Here is a 25,439-nt window from a genome sequence, read left to right as displayed (position 1 = left end):
CATTTACGATTCTTCCTATTATTTGTAACATGGAACTATTGTCTCGCCTTGAACTTCATAAAATTACTAACATTGGAAATGTTTTTCGTTTACAGATAAGTATACAAGCTATTAGGTAAGAACCTAATTATTTAATAGTTGTAATCATCGCTATCTACGTAATTTTGATTATATTTAATACTGTTTATAATCATTACTCACTATTCCTGGATTTAAAACATTATCAATAGAAACTTTTATTTGGAATTGTCTCAACATAAATTAAAAGTTTTTATTTAAAAAAAATAATAGATAAAGCTTATTATTCGGTGCAGGATTACATAGTTGATAAAGATCTGTGGACTTAGTGACGCTGTATTTTATGCAACATATTACTAATTTTGTACTAAAACACTGTTTATATATTATTTTTCAAAAGGGTAACTGCGGAGTTTTTTGCCGATTCTTCTCTGCAGAATCTACATTCCGAATTATTGAGTTTATTTTTTTGTCTTGTATATGACTTCAAATTTTTAAAGTTTGTTTTGTTGTATTATTTAATAAAGCCGAGGATATAATGAAAACGTAATGTCAACTGAGACATTAGGATTTTGAGTTAATAGAATAATAATATATAATAATAAATTGCATTAATATAATAATATAAATTATAAATAAATATTATGACTAAGTTTAGGCTACACATCTATAGACATCACACAGTAACGATCGCTATCAGGTGTACATGATAACAACCGGAATCGACAGCTTAACGTGCTCTCCGACTAACAAACAAAACGGAAATAAATATTTAAAACACAAATATCCACTCCGAGCGGGAATCGAACTCGCGACCGTCGCTGTTTAGACTCTGCCGACACGGCACACGCACCGTTACACCAGAGCGGTCGTTCTACTTTAATATACTTAACGTTAAGACGTAAATTTTTTTATTGAAAGATGTTTTACAAACTTTTTTTTTTGCTACCTAACTTTGATGCTACCCTAACTTTTTTTTTTTGTTTTATCTGTGAATGTATTTTTTTTTGACGTTTGTGAGTTTGTCACCTTATGAGGAAAATAAATATTTTCATTTAATTTCATTTGTACAAACACTTAGAGCGTAACAAATATGTTTGAGATGTACAAATATTTATCAAGTGTGAATCGAGCAAGCTTGACTAACAACTAATACTATTAAACGAGCAATTCTTGCATATAGATTGTATATATAATCTATATCTCGGAAACGGCTCCAACGAATTTCATGAAATAATGAATGATGTAGCTAGGATTCATTTTTAGAAAATGTCGTTTTATCCGGAAGGTAAATTTCACAATAATTGTTATGAAAGTTTTAATAGCTTAGGTGGGAAATACCGGTTGGAATCGGTGAAACCACGGTTCAAATCCCAATGTCATTATTTTTTTTCTTTTTCTTTCTAATTGCACTAATAATTTTTTATTTAAATAACCAGTTCATATTTTTTATTATTGTTGGTAAAATCGGAAAATATTATTCACATTTTATCAATATGTTATTCGTATTTAAATATGATTTCCAAAATTCGGTCACCCAGGTACTTTTTCGTATTTAAATATGATTTCCAAAATACACGATTCGATCACCCAAGTACTTTATGCTGACATTTAATACGCTATCGCGTTTATTTTTCCATTTTTAGGGTTCCGTATCTCAAAAAGAAAACAAACGAAAACTTTCTAGAATCACTTTGTTGTCCGTCTTTCAAGACCCTTTTTCTCAAGAACGCGTAAAGATATCAAGCTGAAAATTATATCAAATACTCAAGTCTGCTGCACCTTGGTGCTGTGAAAAAATCAAACTACTAAGCCAACGCAATCAAAAGATACAGCCGTTTGTGCTACAAATTTTCGACTTGCAAGGGAATCAAAACCTACAAGGTACTTCCCATGAACTCAGTGTATAGTCTAGTCTATAATATAAAAATGAGTCGCTGAATGTGTTGCTAAGCGCAAAACTCGAGAAAGGTTGGACCGATTTTGATAATTCTTTTTTTAAAATATTCCTTGAAGTACGAGGATGGTTCTTACGGAGAGAAAAATTCTAAAAAAAAAAAAAAAATAATTAAATTAATGAATCGACTGTTAGGCGATACGAAGTTCGCCGGGTCAGCTAGTATAGTATAAAACGTCTTATAGCACAAATTAAGGAAAGGTTGTGTAAAGCATAAATTTTTAGTTACATCACATAATAACATAACAATGAGTATTTACTCATATAATCGGTTGCAAGACGCGGTCTCCACTCCAGGACCCTACTCCAACAGCCATTGGTCCTGCGACACAGATGACTTCAACTTGCTAATTCTGATCTGAATAAACTGAATAAACCGCGATAAAATCCGAAAAATTTGTTTCATTATAAATGAAATTCGCGTAAACACCTTTGAACGGATTACTACTAGCGATTTTACTCAACTTTGTGGGTATTATAAATTACTTACAAATTAATTTTATTATTAATCACATTTCGTAGATTAATAAGTAACTATTCAACAAATATCTGAAGCCTACTTTAGTAAAAAATATATTTAGATTTGATTAAAATAATGTACTGAGTAATCAAAATACAGTGACTCATATCTAGATGATTCATCGCGACAATGATTCTGGTATCGACGTTGGACAATGGTATGGATGTTTGGACAAATGTTCTGTAACTGTCTTTTTTTATACGGCAAACATGCGCAGGCTCACCTGGTAAGCGATTTCGCTTCAGCCTGTAATATCCCACTACTGGACACAGGCCTCTTTTCCCATGTAGGAGAAGGATCAGAGCTTAATCCACCAAGCTACTCTAATGCGGGTTGGCGGATATATTCCCTACTATGAGTAACGATCGCTATCATGGGTATATGATAACAACCGGGACCGACGGTTTAACGTGCTCTCCGAGGCACGGTGGGGAGACCCACAAGGACTGCACAAACACCCAGACCACGGCTAACACCTGTATGGCCAAAACAAATGTTTGTCGTGTGCGGGGATCGAACCCGCAACCGCCAGCGCAACAGGTACAATCCATGGCTGTAACCGTTGCGCCAACGCGGCGTCCTGGTAACCTGGTAAGCGATTACCGTAGCTTATAGACGCCTGCAACACCAGAATCATCGCAAGCACATTGCCGACCTTATCCCCAATCTCCCTAATCTGTGGTCATCTGTAAGGCCGCGGTACTTCCCCAGTCGAGCTGCTTCATATTTAAGCTGGAAATTTCTGCTGTGCCCTACCTCAGGTAGTCTGTCTCTATATACTTATAAGAATATTTATTTTTTGTCTGCTTATGTATCTTGCGGGTTTTACCACTTTGCTTTGAACAGCAATACAGTTGTCGAACCCAATTATTATCATATACTTTATAGCTATGATTACTCATGATAGGATAATTACACATCAGCCTGTGATGGAGAATCTTAGTAGATTGAACTTTAGTCTTTCTCCTATTTGCAAAAAGGGTTATGCACAGCTGTGGGACTTTCTGATCCAATAGCACTAACATAGCTATGCGTGTTAGATTCAATACTTTTTATGTATGCGTAGAAATCTATACATCTATACAAATGAATAAAATAAGAGTGTCTGTTTGTAATATTAAAATAGCCGCTTTTTACTAAACTCATATGGACGTATACCAAAATAACATTTTTTACAATTTTTGTCCATCTGTCTGTCTGTATGTTTCTTCCGGCTAATCTCTGAAACGTCTGGACCGGTTTTGACGGGACTTTCACTGGCAGATAGCTGATGTAACAAGGAGTGACTTAAGATAAATAACTTTTTTGTTAGATTCCACGCGGACGAAGTCGCGAGCACAGCTAGTATATAATAATATAGTAGAAATACACTTCTTTTAAATATTCAGCATATTCTAACAAAGCTTCTGCCTTCAAATGTGCTTTGAATAATAAAATAGTATTAAATTTCTGTAATCAAATACAACAAGAAGTTACAATACTTAGAAAACTGATTATGAGACTTACAAAACTCGTCATAAATAAAGTATTTTGTAGCACACACGCCATATTACAACACATTATAATATACTATGTACATCATATGTTAAGGGGGTAGTAGTCGGCAATATGTGACATTGTGTTACAAGAGGTGGGGAGTTCCCAAAATTCTTGACATTATATTTAAAAATAGAATACCTATGTCTAATTTTAAATTAAATGAAAGTAAATAATATGTCGAAACTAAAATCATTCATTAAATATATCATATTATACTAATAAAGAGGAAAGATTTGATTGTTTTCATTGAATAGGCTCCGAAACTACTGAACCGATTTATAAAATTCTTTCACTATTGGGAAGCTACACTGTCTGCGGGTGACAGACTATATTATATTTTCAAATAAGGACTCCTTTCTAAAACTCAAACAATGTAACCCAAGGTGTAAAAAAAATTACCAAAAATATTCTAACATCGCGTGCGCTGCGAAAACTATTGATGATAGAATATTGTAATGTACTACGACTTTGCAGAACACATCATTATTTACACAAACGGTGCCGTGATAGCATATCTAACTATTATAGTTATGCCACAATAAGTGTTCTTTCATTTTAAAATTTTAATTGAAATGCCGCCGCAAGGAAAGGCTCTTTATTTGTATATTGGTATTGATTCTTATCAAAATAAATTACTACATATTCAAGGTTGCTTCAATACCTTTATATAACTTTTTGAATTATTCAATTCGGACATACCATTCGAAAAATATCACGATTTTAAAAATTTAAGTATAAGAAAAAGTTGCGTGGTCGCCATTGGGGTACGGGCCATTTCTTAATAATTTTATTTTTTTAGTAACCTGATGTAAATAGAAGGGTTTACGTGTGTGAATTTATAATTTTTAATTTTGAAAATTTTGTTAATACCCATGCGAAGCCGAGGCGGACTGCTAGTATTATATAAAACATTGTAAAACTTTATTTCGATTTGTCTCCAGGAAAAACCTAAATAATAATAATATATTTCGACTAAATTATAATAAAAAAAAATAGTGACAGCCCCACGTCCTGTGGTGTCAGCTTATCGTCAAACATCAAAGGAAAAAGTTGGACAACTGTATTAATTCGTACACTGTGGTCTGGGCGTTTGTGTTTGTGTGTGTTTTGGGACCCCCGATACAGGAGAAAACCTTATTCGGCTGTCGAGTGTGTAGCGTTTCTATGGTAAAAAAAAATACCTTTAAAAATATCTTATATAAATAATTATGCAAGGCAATATTAGATTGAACGTGACATTTAAATTTTTCTACATGTTTCAATGTTTCAAAAAGTAAATGAAATAAATCAAAAAGAAAAAAAAAACTTATCAACATCACGTTTGTAAATAACATTGTCTTGTCTTTTAAAAGGAGGTCGTACTAAACTGTTTTTAATAAAACAAAATAAAATAACAACAGATTATGTGAGCAACACAAGTTTAAACGTAAAAAATTAAAAAAAAAAAAACTTACCAGTTGCGCATGCACTAAAAATGTATTTTTTTTTTCACAATTCAACTGTAAACTGTCACCACATTATTTCAAAACTGAGCGTCCTATATGAAATATCATAATTATAAATGATATAAACTGATTGATTTTCATAAGATAACAGATAATATAGATACGCGTAAAGTAAAATAATTACGAATTTCTATTATTTCACACGATAGGAATTCAATTTGATAACTGTACAATTGGCAACAAAATTATAAACATTTTTCGGTGGTATCAGAATAAGAAATTTTATACATTTTATAGATGTTGATTAAATTGTAATATTAATTATGTTGACGAGTGTATTTAAGTGTTTAAGTGTAAATTGACGTCAAACATTATGATTTTTTTGTTTATTTCAGTAACTGTGATAATATTTCAAACGAAAATGATTGAAAGAACTTTTTCGGATCTTATCGCGGTGTATTAGGTTTTTTACACGCCCGACGTTTCGGATACTTTACAGCAACCTGTCCTCCCGTGACCATGGTAAAACTAAATTGATTGATTTAACCTGTAACATCCGACTGCTGAGCATAGCCTTAATACTCCATGTAGGGGAAGGATCGGAGCTTAAACCAAAAAAAAATTGCATACTATTTCTTTATATGACGTTCATTGGCACAGTTGACAACCTGCTCAACTCTTGTGGGAGTATTTCTGATCCACAATCTGGGCTCTAAGGGCAATAATAAAAAATTAATCACCGAAATATACATATAAATATATATACACGCGTAACTTTCGAATGACTGCACTAAATTTTACGATACTTTTTTGTATCCGTTATTATTAAGACAAGATTTGCATAGCTGAAAAATTAAAAAATTCGATTATGTAACAGAAAAAAAACCGCGATATAAAAATTACCGTGTCAGCTGGTATACTACAAATATTTATCTACATGAGTCAGCTGTTACCTAAAACATAGACAAGGTTGCCTAACTTGGGAACAGCCGACCGTGTGTGTATGTTAAAGATATTTGAATTTATCGACGCGTCGAATGCATTATCCAGAGTTTCATGCAGGACTAATTGATTGAATTTATAACTGTACTGGCTTTGTCACGCGGTTTTGTCTGTTACGATTTCATTATAATGGTTTAAATAGTAATAATTCAACTTCCACACGATGTATTAAGATGAAATGCACACCTGACTTTAAATTCGATCTCCAGGATTATAGTCATGTAAACCGCATTTTATTTCATACTTTGAGGACGCTTTAGCGCGACGGTCATAGCATGGCTTATGATTATTAGTATGGCTAAATTAGTATAGTTATTATTCGCCGAGGCGAGGTGGCGAATACTAGCGCGACCCCATCTCGCCCCACCCAGGCGGACGACTGCTCACACGTGGTAGTTTTTAGTCAGTAGGAGTCTGACATAACCCTCTGGCGCCCCCGCGCTGGAGGGTATCCATGAAGGATTTTCCCCACGTAAAAAAAAGTATAGTTCTTATAGGCTGCTAGTTGCGGGTTCGATGAAATGAAATTAAATTAAATGAAATGAAAATATTTATTTCGCCATAAGATCAGTAAAAAAATTCGAATAAAAAAGGGTAATGGTAGTAAATCTAATAACAATGTCAAAATTGCTATAATTTAACATTAGGTACATCACAAATCAAAGTAATATGGTTATGCAATAATTGGTAGACATCGCCTATTTATTATGTCCATCAGGTTCATTGAACATTACACCAAATTATTTAGCCTAATGTACCCTAGTATGGGCCGAGATAAAAAGAGGCTGAAGGAAAAAAAAAACGAGAGTGCTTTAGACCACACGACTGAAGTAAAAACTTCTTTTGCAATAGGCCTGCACTGTGTCTTAGATATACGAAACGTAACTGGCTGAGAGAAAATGAGAAAAAAAATGCGTGCTCACACCTCTTTCTCTTGCTCCGTTCCCTTCACCCGATCACACTTTACGTAACGCTCTCGTCACACGTTCACCAGCTTACTCTCCAAGTCAAGCGTGCGTAAAGAAGTTAAGCTTCCAAAACTCTCGGTAAAATCTGATCCCTATAGAGATATTGCCTGTATTCTACGCGTTTGTTGTTGTCTATCAAATGGAAACCCTAGTGGGGACTGTTGATAGTGAGACGTTTATTTATTCAATTTCATGCTTCAGATACCTCCCGACCTACCCTTACTCACCACAGGAACACAACACTGCTTTCATGCATTCAGCTGTTATCCTTTGTAAGGTTGGTACTTCTTCTGTCGGGCTATATTTCTTACTGCGCCCTGCCTCAGTTAATATAATAATAGCTTTTCATCCACTGCTTCTCCTGCGTGGACTATTTTATTTAGGATTTTTTTATTTGCCCTTTCTGTCATTTTTTAAAAAGGGTTCAGTACCTAGTATTTGTGTTTTTTTTATAATGAAACATCTTTTGTCGGATTTTGTCGCGGTTCATTAAGTTTTATAGATGCCCGACGTTTCGAATACTTTACAGCAACCATGGTCACGTCCAAAGTCCCCCTTTTGTGGTTAGAAAATTTTTTATTTCTCATATGTGAACTATTTATAAATGTAGGTACATAAATAAATTTTATATTAATAACCACGAAATGTGAGTAATTGTAGAAGAAAAAATATCAATAGCAAACCAAACAAATAAGCTGAACAAAATTAAGCCCTTTTTGCATATATAAATGTTATTAGTACTTATTAATATATATATGTGTGTATATATACAAATGACACGTAGCGGAAACGTTGTTTTGCCATATATGTTACTAACACCCTTAATCCCCCCCCCCCTTATCACTTAGGGGTATGAAAAATAGATGTTGGCCGATTTTCAGACCTACCCGATATGCACACAAAATTCCATAAAAATCGGTCCAGCCGTTTCAGAGGAGTATTTTAACTAACATTTTTACACGAGAATTTTATATAAAAAACATATATCTGAAAACTCCAAGCATAAAGCACTCGTCTAAGAAGAGCTGAAGACTTCCAAGAGCTCCAGGGCCAAAAAGTGGAGCTTTACTAAAAGGAGGATTCGTGCTGACGAGCCCAGTCCCCATGCAAGTCACTCTGATGATCGGGATGCGGGCGTTTTTGCTCTGCAAAGAAATAAGCAAAATGATATTAAATATTTTCTCCATATATAAATATTATCAGTTAGATGCACAGACTAGCGATCTGTTCCGACCTCAAACACAACAGAAGCAATGTACTTTTACCACGTGTAACGGAAGATAACATAGTTGTGTTACTGACACGAATGATCGTATTTTGTTTATGGATGTTTGAAAATATATAATTCTAAAGAACATAACTTTAAACGCCTGAAGATATATTGTAACAAAACGTTTACAATACTTCGTAAAATGTTCTAGTTGAAAACGCATGGTTCTTTGACCTCGAAAAAGAGATGAATTGTTTCAAGCCATGAACGTTAGAGTACATTGCTCCCAAGTTTGTTATTAGCTGTGATCGACAACAACTCCACAACTGTGAAACTGCCCATCCCGTCGCCCAGGGTGCAAACGAGGATATCATCGAAAAGTAGCACCCCGATATCACAGTCGCCAACACTAACTACCCAGCTGAAAAAACAATTTGATCAGAACTGGAATGAATATTTGTAACGAGATTTAATCCGTGATATTGAATATAATTTAAATTACTGATAGCTTCCGTGAAATTACAATAACACGAGTTTTCTAACGTATTACGCACAGTTAAAACTTGTTTTAGATGCAAAAAAATCATCACTTGCTACGAGCCTTATCACTAACTTTTTAATTCTTGCTTAAACACTAAGAATTCAGAATTTGTAATAGTATTATAGCCATTGTTTGCACAGAAATTATTTTAAAAGCACAAGCAGATGATCGCTTTAGTGTAATGGTACGTCTGCAGCCGTATCTGCTACATATAAACACCGACTCGACGGTCACGAGGGTCGATTACTCGCTCGGAGTGAATATTTGTGTTTATACAAATATTTATTTCCAGTCTCGTTGTTAGTACTTAGGGGTCTCCCCACCGTGCCTCAGAGAGCACGTTAAGCTTTCGGTGTTGTTATCATGTAAACCTGATAGTGATCGTTACTTATAGTATGGAAAATATCTGCCAACCCGCAGTAGAACAGCGCGGTGGATTAATCTCGGATCCTTCTCCTACATGTGAAAAGAGGCCTAAGCAATTTAAAAGTTGATACATATCAATGACCGTTATTTAAGAATTGCATGGCACAATTTTTATTTAATTGTTACTACACTTTTACTTACACTTTTTGTATAGTAGCTGTGCCCGTGACTTCGTCCGCGCGGAATTTAACAAATTAGTTATTGTTTAGTTCGCAGTTACAAAAAAAATCTAAAATAAAAGTAGCCCAAGTTACTCCTTACCCGATTAGAAATTTTTTCGTCTTCCTTAGAAAGACCGGACCAGGTATGCCTGATCAGGACTAGATAAGGCACATGTAACGCAGATGATTGGTCTGGACCTGATCAGGATGAGATGAGATTTCCTGATCTGGATCCGATCAGGCTATCCTTGTCTGGACCAGACCTGGTCCTGATAGAGCTTGCCGGATCAGGCATGCCTTGTTCTATCCTGATCAGGTCCAGATACATGATCTGGTTGAGCCTGACTTTTTTTTCTACTCGGGCTTTTTCCTACTACTCGTATAGCTCTCGTCTTCGTGTGGGTGCTTAATGTGTTGATTTTACGATGATTTTGAAACCCTGTCACAGGATCTCATTCAACTGAAGGCAAATGAGTATGAGTGGTTTTTTGAGAGTTTGACAAATTAAGTTCTAGCTGTGCCTGCGACTTTATGCGCGTTTTGGGTATTTACATTTTCAATGTAATTCTTTAAATTAGCAAAACTTTTTTATTTATGAACCAATTACAAAAGCGACAGCTGAATGTAGCAAAAAAAGCAAAGTTTAATTAAAAATTAAATTTATTAGTACAAAAGTATAATTAATATTACGCGACAATTATTCGATGTGAGAAACAAGAGTGACTGAAAATTATAGGAGCATCGTTCAGTGGGGACATCGGGTTGTGATGCATTCTTCGTGTTGAGTCGTTTTCACACGGTGCTCAGGCGCGATGCCCAGGTGGGAAAGTTTCACAACAAGCTCCGGCTAACGATTCGGCAGACTCCGGTCAGCAAATCCTGGCATAGAGCGTTTCGTAACAAACCGATTGTCATGACACAAACACTTAATGTTAAGTGAAGCTTACCATAATATATAAGTGAAAACTACATCTAAATCGGATTAGCCGTTTCTGCTTCCATTTGGGTGCTATTTGGGTTGGTCCCAATAATATTTACCTTCATATATCTTCCATGTACAGACAGCGATCTGTTACATTTTTATTATACGTATTTTATTTGTACAATAGCTTATATTAAATTAAATAACTAAATAATTTACCAACTGCTTGGGTTTATGTATTCCAATAAATAGTAAAATATTCTGTCCAAATCGTTTCATAACTGCCTTTAATTAAACATCGTGTTACAATATACTCATAATTGTATTTGCAGGCAAACGAAAAAAAACCGACTTCAATTATATCGACAAGTACTACAACGTAGGTAGGTAGATGAAAAATTAGTCAAGTAAATACGCATTATCAAAGATTACTCCAAAAGTTGTCATCAGATCTTGATGAAATTTAAATGTAGTAACATGATAAACATCAGCTTTCGATTAACTTAAAAATTATCAAAATCGGTACACCCAGTAAAAAGTTATGCGGATTTTCGAGAGTTTCTCTCGATTTCTCTGAGATCCCATCATCAGATCCTGGTTTCCTTATCATGGTACCTCACCAGGGATATCCACTTTCCAACAAAAAAATAATTATCAAAATCGGTTCATAAACGACGAAGTTATCCCCGAACATACATAAAAAAATATATACGGTCGAATTGGGTAACCTCCTCATTTTTTTGAAGTCGATTAATAAATAACAATTAAAAAGTAATCATTGTAGCTTCTGAGAATGTTGTAATCTAAAGATCTAAAACAACGTTTTATATTTTATCAATAAGATAATCTTTTGCATAACATTACACAAATACGAAATTTATGTACATGTTTTCGCTGTGAGCTTTATAATTGTTAATTTTATGTCTTGCCTTGTATGGAATTCTTCCACGAAAATTCGATCTATCAGTCAATCCAATATATTTAGTCAGTAAATATTTGTATGTAATTTGAGTATCCTACTAAGGACTATTCCTTTATCGTAATTAATATTAATAAAGGAATTTGTTTTGTTTATAATATAGGTATATAAAGATTTTGATGATATTGTATCCTTGGCTGATCATCAATCATTTTTGAAGTTGATGGAAAAATAATAAACTTGGATAATGTAAACAATACATTATTAAATATACAATATTCCCAAAATTTTTTGCATATCTTTTATAAATTTAACCTATCCATAACTATGACATAAAATAAAAGCAATTATACCATTCTCTATGCGTAACATAATACTGGACATCCGCCATTTGTAACTCGTATACTTAAGACCTATATAAAATTGGTTTAAGATAAATTTTAAAAATCGTCAATAAGTAAAATTTATTGACATTTTGGACATAATAGATTTTGTTGAATTTTGTTGGTGGAAAAATCTAATATCCTGAATTAACTGCTCACGTTAGAATCGGCATAGCGATTCAACGGGGAAATGCTGCACAATTCCACGCGGACATCATTTATACCAAAACTATCTGTAAATATTTAGTTCTTAAGTTGTGAATTGTAAATATGTATAATGTTTAATAACCTCACATTAACTATTACATGTCCATCATATTAATAATAATAATAAAACTCTTTACTGTACACAAATAATAAGCATAATTAAAAAAAAAATTGCAGATAAGTACAAAAGGCGACCTTATTGCTAATGAGCGATCTCTTCCAGGCAACCTTTGGGCAGGGGAAATTGTATATATAGAGATGGTCTAAATGTACAGTCAGTATACAGTGCCCAGGTATTTTCCTAATTAGAATTTACCAGATTTTATCCAGATTATTTCTGATGTCAAATAATATACTTTTACAGATTACAGTAAAGCCTCAGATCATAATCATAACTGATAGAAAATATGCACGTGATCAGAAAATGCCTCTCTTTAAGTGGACGTATTATAATATATTTCATATCAATTTTACAAGAGTTAAACTATGATAATACTTCAAAATGTCTTCTTATCTACTAACTATTTGATATTTTAGTAAAAGAATTTGCCTATTGCTTACATCCTAGCCTGATTGTCTGTCTTAATAATACTACTATACCACTTCAGCCTATTACAGTCCACTGCTAGACATAGGCCTCCACAAATTCGTGCCAAAAATGGCGTGAACTCATGTGTTTTGCCCATAGTCACCACACTGGGTAGGCAGGTTGGTGACCGCAGGGCTGGCTTTGTCGCACCAAAGACGCTGCTGCCTGTCTTCGGCCTGTGTATTTCAAAGCCAGCATTATCCCGCCATCGGTCGGCTTCTTAAGTTTTAAGGTGGTAGTGGAACTTTATCCCTCTACACTCACGAAAAAAGAGTGGGTAGTTATAGTCTTAAAAATAATTAGCGAAAATTAATTTTACAAGTAATAATCTCAAAATAAAGCAGGGGGATGTTACAGGCTGAATGCTTGCTAATAATTATAATCTTTATTGCCAATATAATACACAACGAAACCTTTCACTATTGGCCTCTGCTCTAAGCATAGCTAGTATCGTAGGTGACCAGACAAACAGCTATTAATTTACTATAGTAAACAAAACTAAGGCAGAATAATAAAATTATAATATTAAAATAACTAATAATAACATAATATAAACAATTCTCGTTGAGTGTGTGTGCATGCTTGTTTTTGTGTTTGAAAAATGATGGGATTAAATCTTTACGATTTATTAAATTTTTTAAATGCCCTCCCGCGACCATGGTTGCTGTAAAGTATTCGAAACGTCGGAAATCTAAAAAATACAATAAACTGCGATATAAGCTGATAAAGTCGTTTCATTATAATTAGTGAATTCGCGTAAACATTAGAAAAAATTATGGGTACTTTTTGATTTATCTCTAATAACCCGTATTTACTTGACGTTTTTTTTCGTGTACTTACGTTGTATTACTGGTCGGTGTAAAGTCGGTTCTTTTCGTTTGCGAGCAAACACAATTATTAGGTTTTATGACTATCACTAACCCGCCTGCCTAGCATGGTGACTATGGGCAACACACATGAGTTCACGCAATTTTTAGCGCGAACTTGTGGTAGCCTTTGTCCAGCAATAGACTGCAATAGGCTGAAGTGATAACCACGTAACCCCGCGCGACGCAAAAATGTCCCGTTTTATGTGTTTGTATTTTGGTGTACAATAAAAAATATATCTAAAATAGAAAATTCTTGTGTCGCGATGTTTGTAGTTAAACTCCTCCGAAACGACCTGACCGATTCTCATAAAATTTTGTGTGCATATTGGGTAGGTCTGAGAATCGAACAACACCTATTTTTTATATCCCTAAGTTATAAGAGCGATGGGGGGGGGATTAAGTGGCTTTATAACATATGGCACAACAACGTTTGCGGGGTCAGCTAGAAAATAAATAAATAAATATATAGAGTCCTGTCATCGATCAATAATCACATTTATTGTGTTAATTATTTCGCCAATGTCACATAGTAACATAATATCTTAAACAAAGACGGTTTAAGCTGATGATAAAAATTTATCTAACACAAAAGTAAGGTTATGGTTATTTTTACTGTGCACGGTTATCTTTTCGTGGAATATTTTTTTATCTAAGACAATATATCACATTTTGACATTGTAATTAAATAACTTTTGTACAGTTAAAATGTTGTTTTACACAGGTGTAAATACAAGTGAGGCCCGTTGAGTGAAATACGTTGATTTAAAAAAAACTAATAAGCAAGCAGTGTATCTTATTTTATTTTGTATTTGCTCGCAAAAGGAAAAAAAAAAACGATATAGCGTAAGTATGTGAAAAAAATTATCAATTAAATACGCATAAAATAAGAATCATCATAATCATTACACCAATCGAATTGTTAAAAAAAAAAGTAAAAAGAGCAATAACTAAATCTGTACATTTTATTGCTCGTGTTTGTCCTTCTCATTTCACACATTCGATTTCTTGGATTTCGAAGATGGTACAAATGGTACGAATGATTTCGCCAATGTCACGTAAAATTGGAAAAAACACGAATTAGATTGACAAATATAAAATTTACCTCCACTAATTCCCGTTTCAGGAATAAAGTACACCACACAAACAAGTAAAAAATAATGATTTTACTTTTATCTTGAAAATGGTTTTAGAAACTTGTAGTTTTTATTTTACTCCCCAAGGAAAAGAATTCCCAGAAAATTCTTCTTCATTCGGTGATTGTAAAAAATTTCTGCCAACCATATTTCTTCCTTAATCTCCTACTTGGCGCCTAGTTTGGTTAATGACGCTACAGATTATATTAAATATAGTTTATGATGTCTTCGCCGACAATTAAAAAAATTCAATCAAACTTTAAGTCAAATAAAAAAAACTCTTTACTTAAGCAGGTTTCAAAAGCTCTTTGAATCGTTCTTTTAAAATTACATAGTTATATTTATCTGGGAAAAAATGTCTCATGTATAGTAAGAAGCTACCACGGTTTCCGAATATATTTTTTTCTGAACAGAATCGCAAAAAACCTTGACAGTTGAACTTCAAAAGTAATTAATTTAGTGACGATATATCGATTTCAGTCTGACGTCGCATGTAACTGATTACGATATCAATAGCTGTTAATGTATGGTATTATTAAAACCATTAAATTTAATTTAAAATATTTGTCCATGTTAAGAACATAATTGTGTTTCCTGTATCAATATTATCTTAATGGGTCTTTTAAAAAATATATTATACTAATGAATAATATAAATGTTTGTTTGTTCAATGTGGTTTAGATAATTTTTGCAGGTAGATTCTTTGTCTACTAGTACTTAACTCGTCCATAAGTTACAAATGAAGTAGAGCACAGCAGGATAGATCCTAAATTGTTTCAGGTAGTTTTTTTGTCTAATAGTAGTTAACTCGTCCATAAGTTGCAAATGAGGTAGAGCAGAGCAGGAAATATCCTGCTCAAAATATGGAGCAGATACTGGGGAAGTACCTCGACCTTACAGAAGATCACAGCTTAGCTTTACCAAAGCTCTTGGGGGGGACTGGGGTTAGTGGGGTTCAGTGGTGGTAAATCATTGTTTTTGTAATATATATTTATAGCTTCAGCCTGTAATATCCCACTGCTGGGCATAGGCTTCTTTCCCCATGTAGGAGAAGGAGATTGCCTCGTGCCGGAGAGCACGTTAAGCTGTCAGTCCCAGTTGTTAATCATGTACACCTGATAGCGAATATTACTCATAGTAGGGAATATAACCGGCAACCCGCAGTCGAACAGCGAAGTAGATTAAGCTCCGAGGCTTCATTTACATGGAGAATGTGACGGGCTGAATCCACTCTCGAATTTATTATTGATTTCTAACTTTCCAATAATTATAAATATTAACTAATGTGTTTTTTTATTTGTTTTTATCTTCAGTGAGACATTGACTTAATGCTATGCAAAAGGTAACAGAATTATTAAATTACTTTTCCGAACATGTTTTTATAATTATCTAATCTATAATAAATTAACTAAAAGTATAATTGTAATTTCTTGCATTATTACTATTTTTATTTTGCTATATATACTTCCTTGTTAAACAGAATGTCTATGGAATTCTCTCGATAAATTTAATAACATATGCTTTGTTTTGTGTAGGCGATATATCCCAAAAGCCCGGGAGGGAGAAACTTGTCATTTCATAAAAGCTAAAACCTCAGCACATGCTCCCAATACATACGCGCCAGATATTATGGCGTGAACTCATGGGTTTAGACCATAGTCACCACGCTGGGCAGGCGTTGTCGCACCAAAGACGCTGCTGAAAATAAATTACTACTTCTAAAATATTTACAGTTCACCACTTAAAAACTCAATTACAGATAGTTCCGGTATAAATCATGTTCGCGGTCAATGGTGCCAAGAATGCTGGCAGCATTTCCCCGTTGAATCGCTGTGCCAATCTGGGTGAAAATACACCAGCCCTTATTCTTTTAATTCTTTTTTTTTTGTTGGAAGGGAGATAGATATCCCTGGTGTGCTACTATGATAAAGAAACCAGGATCTGATGATAGGATCCCAGAGAAATCGAGGGAAACTCGAAAATCCGCATAACTTTTTACTGGGTGTACCGATTTTGATAATTTTTAATTTCATCGGAAGCCGTTGTTCATAATGTGGTTACATTTAAATTTCATCGAGATTTAATTACAACTTTTGGAGTAAACTTTGATAGTGCGTATTTACTTGACTAATTTTTCGTCTACCTACATTGTATTACTTTTCGATATAATTGAAGTCGGTTTTTTTTTCGTTTGCCTGCAAACTCAATTATATTAAATATAATGTGTATGCAAACATTAATTAACTTGTGAGTACCTCACCAGACGTGCTTTAGTCATTTTTTATCTTATCCATTGTAATTGAACTTTCTTGTTTTCATTGTCAAAAGTACATTTTTAATGTATTGATAGGTCATTGCGTGGAATTTACAAAAAAACATTATTGTGGTGCATGTGCCGTATCGCCGCCTACATACCGGTGATTTGCGGGTTCGATTCCCGCTTGAGATGGATATTTGTATCTACAAATATTTCTCTTCGGTTTGATGTCTTATCCCCAGTGTGATTTTTTTTAGATAATTAATGAAATACATATTTTTACAATAAATCGCAATCGTATTAAATATTATTTATAACTATAAAACAATCAATAATTTGCTGTGTGGCTACGGAATTAAAGAATATAGCCACCCCCTCTCTTCCCGTGGGTGTCGTAAGAAGCGACTAAGGAATAACAGTTCCACTACCTCCTTAGTACTTATAAAGCCGACCGATAGCGGGATAACCATCCAACTGCTGGCATTAGACTGAAGTGATGATGTGATAAAATAATGTAAATATGTTCTTTCATATTTTTCATTAAGATTACATTTTTCTGTGCAATCTTAATTACTGGATGGCGCCAGATTGTCAAAATAATGATGCCATTAAAAATTACTATGATTCTTATTTATTTATCTATCTATTTTTTTATTTTATCTATCATATTTTTTTTTAATTTATAATTTTCGTTTGCAATCGTTCGCCAGACTATATTATATTAGTAAGGTAAGGCAAAGTAGGAAACATCCTACTGTCCAGAACGATAGGGACGTTAGGAACTGACCTTCGCAATTTTTTGCTTCGACTATCTAACCACGGTCATGTGACCGCAACGATACGATAAATAAATATATAAAATATGTAAATTCGTCAAGCTATACAGGAAGTTGGCAGCTGGTCTTAAATAAAGTGTCTATAATAGGGCTTCCCATTTGCCGTGTCGTGACGGGCATTTAAAGTAAAATACCGGTTTTCAGCATGTCCGCCTTAAAAAAAACCTGCTATCGATCGACGCATCGTAAATATTCGTATGCGGTGAGCGGCGCCGTGAGCTTGGGTTTAAAAGTATTAAGTGGGGTACGAAGGGGCAGTGCGAAAATTACCGGGCCATGGCAGAACAATGCTTGAGAAACTCTCGTCTAGAACGTAGTGAACGATCCCAAATCAGCTTACAACCCAACTTTGTCATTGAAGTAAATATATCGAGTGTAAATAATAAATAAAGTATCGCTCCTCTAGCGATAAGACCGCCTTTGTACACTGTTTTTTATTTCTAATGTGTTATTGTGTTGATTGTTGTGTACAATAAAGAGTATTGTATTGTAAAGTAAGTACAATCTAGTCTTTCCCCTTTGGATTTTTAAATAACTACTTATATTTAAACTTTAGAAATAAAACGACAAACGTGTTGCCGATTTGGAGGCTGGTATATTTCTGAGTCTCACACAGTTTATTATTACATTCATATCTCTTCAAAACAAGCCTAAGAATCAATTAATGTCTATTTTTTGTCTCAGAGAGTTAATCCTATGAGCTGCCCGGTAGCAATGCAAAGTCAGCGGAACAGTCACGTACAAATTTAACACGGAATTCTGGGGTGCATGCATAAATGTCTATACATCTATCTATACAAATAAATAAAATTGAAGTGTCTGTTTGTAATATTAAAATAACCGCTTTTTACTAAATACATACGGATGTATACACGGTACGTATACCAAAATAACATTTTTTACGATTTTTGTCCGTCTATCTGTCTGTTTATCTGTTTGTTCCGGCCAATCTCTGAAACGACTGCACCGATTTTGACGGGACTTTCATTAGCAGATAGCTGATGTAAAAAGGAGTAACTTAAGCTACTTTTATTTTAGAATTTTGTTTATTTTTTAACTCTGCGAACTGACCAATAACTTCTTTGTTAAATATCCACACAGACGACGTCGCGGGCACAGCTAGTTATAATTAAGGTTAGACTTGATATCAAGACATTCAATCTCTTAAATACATCATCATCATTATCACTTACATGAGTAAGCGTAACAAACATATCAAATTTTCAACATCTTATTCCATAAAAGACAAGTTACTAATTAAAACAGAAAAAAAATTGAACACAAATTAAGTTAGAAATGTATAGATTGGTAGATGTGAAATCAAAATCAAAATAGTCTTTATTCATATAAGCTTCAAAAGCACTACGCATGCTCCACCTTCGACCGCATCGTCACTTAACATCAGGTGAGATTGTGGTCAAATGCCTGCCTATTTGTCATAAAAAAAAAAAAAAACGCATCGTCGTTTTACAGCTAACTAGTTATCGCCTAATTGTCAAAATTCGACCATAATTAATTTAAATTATAACTTTGAATATTGTTAAGGTTCTGTTGTCAAAGACTATACTTCTGTAATAATAAATAAACAAAAGAATATGTGACATTTTTTTTAATAAACGGTCGATTTTTGATATGATATTAAAAAAAAAAAGTTCTGATTTCCCTTATGTGTGGGTAACACAAAAATAAATCGTAAGAAAAGAATATATATGTATGTGTTTGTATGTCAAATACATAATAGTATGCATAATGTTTTTTTTATTGATTTAATGTATTTTTATGCATGATAAAAAAAATATTAGCATTCTGCACTCATTCTCTATATAAACTATAAGTGTACGAAATATGATACTCCTCCGTTAGCGAAATTTCCGTAAAAAGGGGTACAAAGTTTTCGCTTGACGTATTTAATATATAAAAGATTACATTTATGATTAGATATTGAAATATACATACACGCACGTGTACAAAATTATATAGATTTAATAATAACATATCATTGGTACTTATCAATTGATATAATTGTAGGTACTTTTTTTCTTTTTTTTATAATAAAAACATATTTTTAAGACTTTCTTTCTGATTCAGTAGAGTTTACATTTCCAATCGGTTGTAGCTTTACTTTTAACAATAATTAAATAATGTAAACAAATATAATTTTAATTTGTATAATTGTGTTTGCAGGAAAACGAAGAAAACCCGACTTCAATTATATCGACAAAGTAATACAACGTAGGTAGACGAAAAAATAGTCAAGTAAATACGCATTTCAAACATTACTCCAAAAGTTGTAATCAGATCTCGATGAAATTTAAATATGACCACATGATAAACATCGGCTTTCGATTAAATTAAAAATCATTAAAATCGGTACACCCAGTAAAAAGCTATGCAGATTTTCGAGAGTTTCCTTCGATTTATCTGAGATCCCATCATCAGAGCCTGGTTTCCTTATCATGGTTCCAAACTAGGGATATCTTCTTTCTAACAAAAAAAGAATTATTAAAATCGATTTATAAACGACGAAGCTATCCCCGAACATACATAAAAAAATATATATACGGTCGAATTGAGTAACCTCCTCCTATTTTTGAAGTCGGCTAAAAAACGATTCAGTGCTTTTGAAGCCTACTTGAATAAAGTAGTTATTTATTTAACTTTAGTGTAAGAAATAAAATAAATATAAAACAACAATAAAAGCTTTTTGAGCGTGGATAAAAGCAAGCTTAAAAAAAGTAATTTAATTTATTCAGCCTAATTACAGTCCACTGCTGGACATGGGCCTCCACAAGTTCGCACCAAAAATGGCGTGAACTCATGTGTTTTGCCAATAATCACCACGCTAGGCAGGCGGGTTGGTGACCGCAGGGCTGGCTTTGTCGCACCGAAGACGCTGCTGCCCGTCTTCGGCCTGTGTATTTCAAAGCCAGCTGTTGAATGGTCATCCCGCCATCGGTCGGCTTTTTAAGTTCCAAGGTGATGGTGGCACAGTGTTATCCCTTAGTCGCCTCTTACGACACCCACGGGAAGAGAGGGGGTGGCTATATTCTTACTGCCGTAAAATTTGTTAAATCTCTCTACAGGAGCTCTGGCTACCTTTGTTTATACATCTAGGTCGGCAAACAAGCGTACGTCTCACCTTCAATCATGTTGCGGTTGTTTCAAAATGAAAACCATCGTATGTATAATTTTATTAATTAAGTAATTTACAAAAACAAAAGCAAAAATATTTTTTTTAATTGTGGATGCCGGCACAGCTAGCAATTGTCTATAAAATGATATATAATTTATGTGAAGTAATTGTGAGGTTTTTTTTCCGAAAAGGGAGGCAAACACCTTGACCACACTTACAAATAAATAAAATTGGAGTGTCTGTTTGTAATATTAAACTACTACAAACAGACACTCATGTATACACTGTACCTATACCAAAATTATGTATTTTACAATTTTTGTCTGTCTGCTTGTTCCGGCTAATCTCTGAAACGACTGGGCCAATTTTGACGGGATTTTCACTGGCAGATAGCTTATGTGCTTAGGCTACTTTCATTTTACAAATTTGTTTATTTTGTAACTCTGCGAACTGAACAATAACACATAATAACATAATTTTGTTAAATTCCACGCGGACGAAGTCGCGGGCACAGCTAGTATATATATTATGTATGTTCGGGGATAACTTCGTCGTTTATGAACCGATTTTGATAATTCTTTTTTTTTTTTTTTTGTTGGAAAGTAGATTTCCCAAAGGTGGCACCGTGATAAGCTAAAAGATCCGGGATCTGATAATGGAATCTGAGGGAAATCGAGAGGAGCCCTCGAAAGTCGTAGTGACAACTAGTGCGTTTGTTATTAATTTTTTTTTCGTCTACTTACGTTGTTATTACTTGCCGTTGTCGTTTTTTTTTTTCGTTTGCTAGCAAACACAATTATTAATACGTAGGTATAATATTATAAGTAGGTAGAAATTGATTATAATATAAAATCAGAGTAGGTATTACGCAAATATCGGCTATAATGATGAAACAAAGATACTTACGTCTGAGTTGTTATTATTAAATAAGCCACGCCCAATGCAAGGTCATGATGATTGGTTGACTAAGAACGTGAGTTTTTATAGAAGTGCCTTTTGTAGTTCTTTGACACTTCGGAAAGAAAATAGCGATAATATGTCTAGTTAGTTTTATACATCAATTTTTAACAGAATTAATACATAGGCGCATTTATAATTGTTCGTTTTATTCATCTTTATTTATATTCTACCTCTACATTTACATTCTACCTCTACATTTACATTCTATATACTCGTATTTCCAAAATAGCAGCATTAGTTAGGTATTTGTTATTTATGGAGCTATAATATTATGTTATTTTATTATAATATTACATAACATTTTTTTCAGTTATTTTATATCTATATAAATAAAAATTAATAGCTAAATAGGTATATTGATAAGCGCAAAACTCGAAAATGACTGCAATAATTCGGCGATATTTTTTTCCGATTTATAACTGTAGAAAATTCTTACAGAACAAAAAAAAACAAAAAAAATAAAGCTTTAGACATGATGATTTCAGAAAACGTAACAGTTTTTTAAGCTTGCACGTTTAATTATGCATAATTTAAATTTCGAATCTGAATCTAGCTTCTAACTAACGTCATATATTTTTATGACGTGTAATGATGACTCAAAGTACCTTGAAGCCTTCTTGAAAACAACATAATTTCATTTTGGTTTTTAAGTATTTAATGTCAATATTCTATCTTTATTAAATAAAATCAGTTATAGGTTACACAAATGGGACATTGATTACTGTAGAATACAAAATTAATAAACTTTAAAGATTCGTTTTATAGAAAAAATAAACACTGTAAAAGTTTTTGAAATTTTTGTTTAAGCATAGTTGTGTTTTGTTTCAAAAAACAAAATTTTGGGAAAAAGACTGTGTTCCAGAAAATTCGGAGCAAATAAATAAAAAATGTAATGAGAATTGTAGTTTTTCAAAAATAAGATACTTTTAGTAACTAAAAATTCTAAAAAATATGGTAAGCAAAATAATTTCCAAAACATAGGCTCTAGGAAATGATGTGGCTGACATTTCATTTGAATACAAATAAAAATCCTGTCTTTGGTTGAGTTCTGATTCGGTATTTTAATCATATTATATTATCAATGACAGTTTCAGTTATTAAAATTTAACCAAATAATGACTACTAGAAGCTATTGTACTGAGTTACTTTAAATTTACCAACAAGAAAAATAATTAAAAATATCTTGAGTTCCTCACTATCATTTAAAAGAACTATTTTAATAGCATAACACTTCCTCGTCTTCTGTGAAGGAAGGCTTTAAACAAAATTCACCATTCTGGTCTATTGCAGGTAGGCGAATATCACATATTTCGAAATGAGAAACCCGTAGTAGTACCACCCGTAGTAGTAAAACCAGTAGAGAGCCGTATATACTATATTAATTAACTGGGACAAAGGAAACACACGTAAGCACTTGGTTGACCGTTTCATCATTACCGTTTCAGTTCGGTTTGACACGCGCAAGCGGACGGTTGTTAATTCCTGAGCTAGGTGACATGTCTATCAAAATGTCGTCAACTGTAAAATGTGTATCATGTAATATAGTAATTAATGAAGTGCTTGCCTTCATTTGTAATAAAATGGACGTAATGGACGAAGAAAGTATCAGCCGCATATGCGTCACAGCGTTTTCTCAAAGTGATATTACGACTGCTAAACGTCTACTGTATGAGTCCCTATCGAAGCAGATGAAGACCAGAAAGCGTGATGGGAAGACTTTGAGAGACATAGATGACATCCTATGTCTCTCAGCTGATCCTGAAGTTTTACCGATATTTGTCGCTCGGGAGTTGCAAAAACTACCCCCGGTTCTTTTCGACCATGTAGATGTAACGCAAATCCTTAAGGATTTGGTGAAAATGCGCCAGGATATCAATAATATCTCTCAGTGCTGTGCAAGTAAGGAAGATTTAAATAAATTGAAAAAGGATATTGAAACACTAAAAGGAGTATCGTTTGTAAACAATTTGTCTAGACATATGAATCCGAAGAGGGGAGCCTGTAGATTAGAAAGTTTTGAATGTAACAGTGGACCTATGGGATTGCATCCTATTAGTCGTGAGATGGATTTTTGTGAGGGTGTTTACTCATTATCACCGAAAGCAAAAAACCGTTACGAAAATATACACCATGATGAGGGTAGAAAGGAAAAAACGTCAGCGACTGAACAGGTGAATAATGCTATGTCGCCGGTGAACGTCATTGAGTCAGCTGTGAGCAAACCGTTCGAAAAGGTAAACAACGCGATGGCAGTGACGAGCGAGAGCATGACTCGTACGTCGTTTACTCCTTTGCCTACAAAACCGAAAGACGGGCCGTGCTACAATGACCGCAGGTCGCAGGAGATAAAAACTTACACTCGAGTTTTAAATCACGGTGAATGGAAGCCCCAAGAAGAAAATAAATGGATATTAGTACAAAAAAAGAAATTTAAAAATAAATTTGTTGGAAACAAAGGAAAAGCCGTTGTCGAATCCAATGAAAATTTTAAGGCTGCGGTCATACGAGTCCCATTGTATATTTATAACGTAGCGAAAGATGTGACGAAGGATGACATTCTAACTTATGTTAAAAATAAAACAGACGTTTATGTTGACTTAGAAAAAGTTATTATGAAAACGCCAAAGGAATATAACGCATACAAAGTCTATGTGCCTAAAAGTAAGTTAACATACTTTTTAAAGGATGAATTCTGGCCGGAAGGAGTCTCGTTTAGACGTTTTATAGACTTTAAAGGACGACATAAAAGTGGCCAAGTGCCAAGGAGTACATATGATCAACATCAATAATGGCTGTTTCAACTAGAATAATTAGCTTCAACTGTAAAAATGTACGCCGGTCTGTTGCTTGCTTGAGGTCACTCTGTCGAAACTCTGATATAATTGCCTTACAAGAGACATGGCTCTTACCACATGACATCGACTTTCTGGGAAGTATAGACAATGACTTCGCGTTTACGGGAAAATCAGCTGTAGACACTTCTCAGGGTATCCTCCGTGGACGACCACGGAGGAGTGGCACTATTGTGGAGGAAGTCTGCGTTCCCGCGTGTGTCGGTAGTTGAGTGTCATAGTGAGCGTGTGGCGGCTATTAAAATTAACCTCGACAGCGGTAAGTCGATGGTAGTGATTACTGTGTACATGCCTACAGACTCGGCGGTGAATCTTACGGATTTTACAAACTGTATGGGCGAAATAAGTGCTATAGTGGATACGAACAGTGTCGAGACTGTCTTTATACTTGGGGACTTCAATGCACACCCAGGTGAGCAATTTTCGATAGAACTTTTAACTTTCTGTAGCGAAAATATGTGGTCATGTGTAGATATGGAACTATTACCTAGCGACACCTATACATATATTAGTGATTCACACGGCTCTCGCAGATGGCTTGACCATTGTGTTGTTACCAGTTGTCACGGTTCCCCTGGTCTATTAGAGATGT

General features: G+C 34.0%; 1 protein-coding gene across 1 annotated transcript; it reads left to right on the top strand.

Annotated features, from left to right (window-relative positions):
- Positions 1-23,503: 23,503 nt before the first annotated feature.
- LOC123667786 lies at positions 23,504-24,784 on the top strand. The gene has a single exon (XM_045601624.1). It carries the CDS (start codon positions 23,504-23,506, stop codon positions 24,782-24,784), a length of 1,281 nt encoding a protein of 426 aa, XP_045457580.1.
- The last annotated feature ends 655 nt before the right edge of the window (positions 24,785-25,439 follow it).

The sequence above is a fragment of the Melitaea cinxia genome, chromosome 29 (assembly GCF_905220565.1).
Source record: "Melitaea cinxia chromosome 29, ilMelCinx1.1, whole genome shotgun sequence".
Classification (NCBI taxonomy): Eukaryota; Metazoa; Arthropoda; class Insecta; order Lepidoptera; family Nymphalidae; genus Melitaea; species Melitaea cinxia.
The sequence above is the reverse complement of the archived record's forward strand: the minus strand, read 5'-3'. Positions and strand labels throughout refer to the sequence as shown.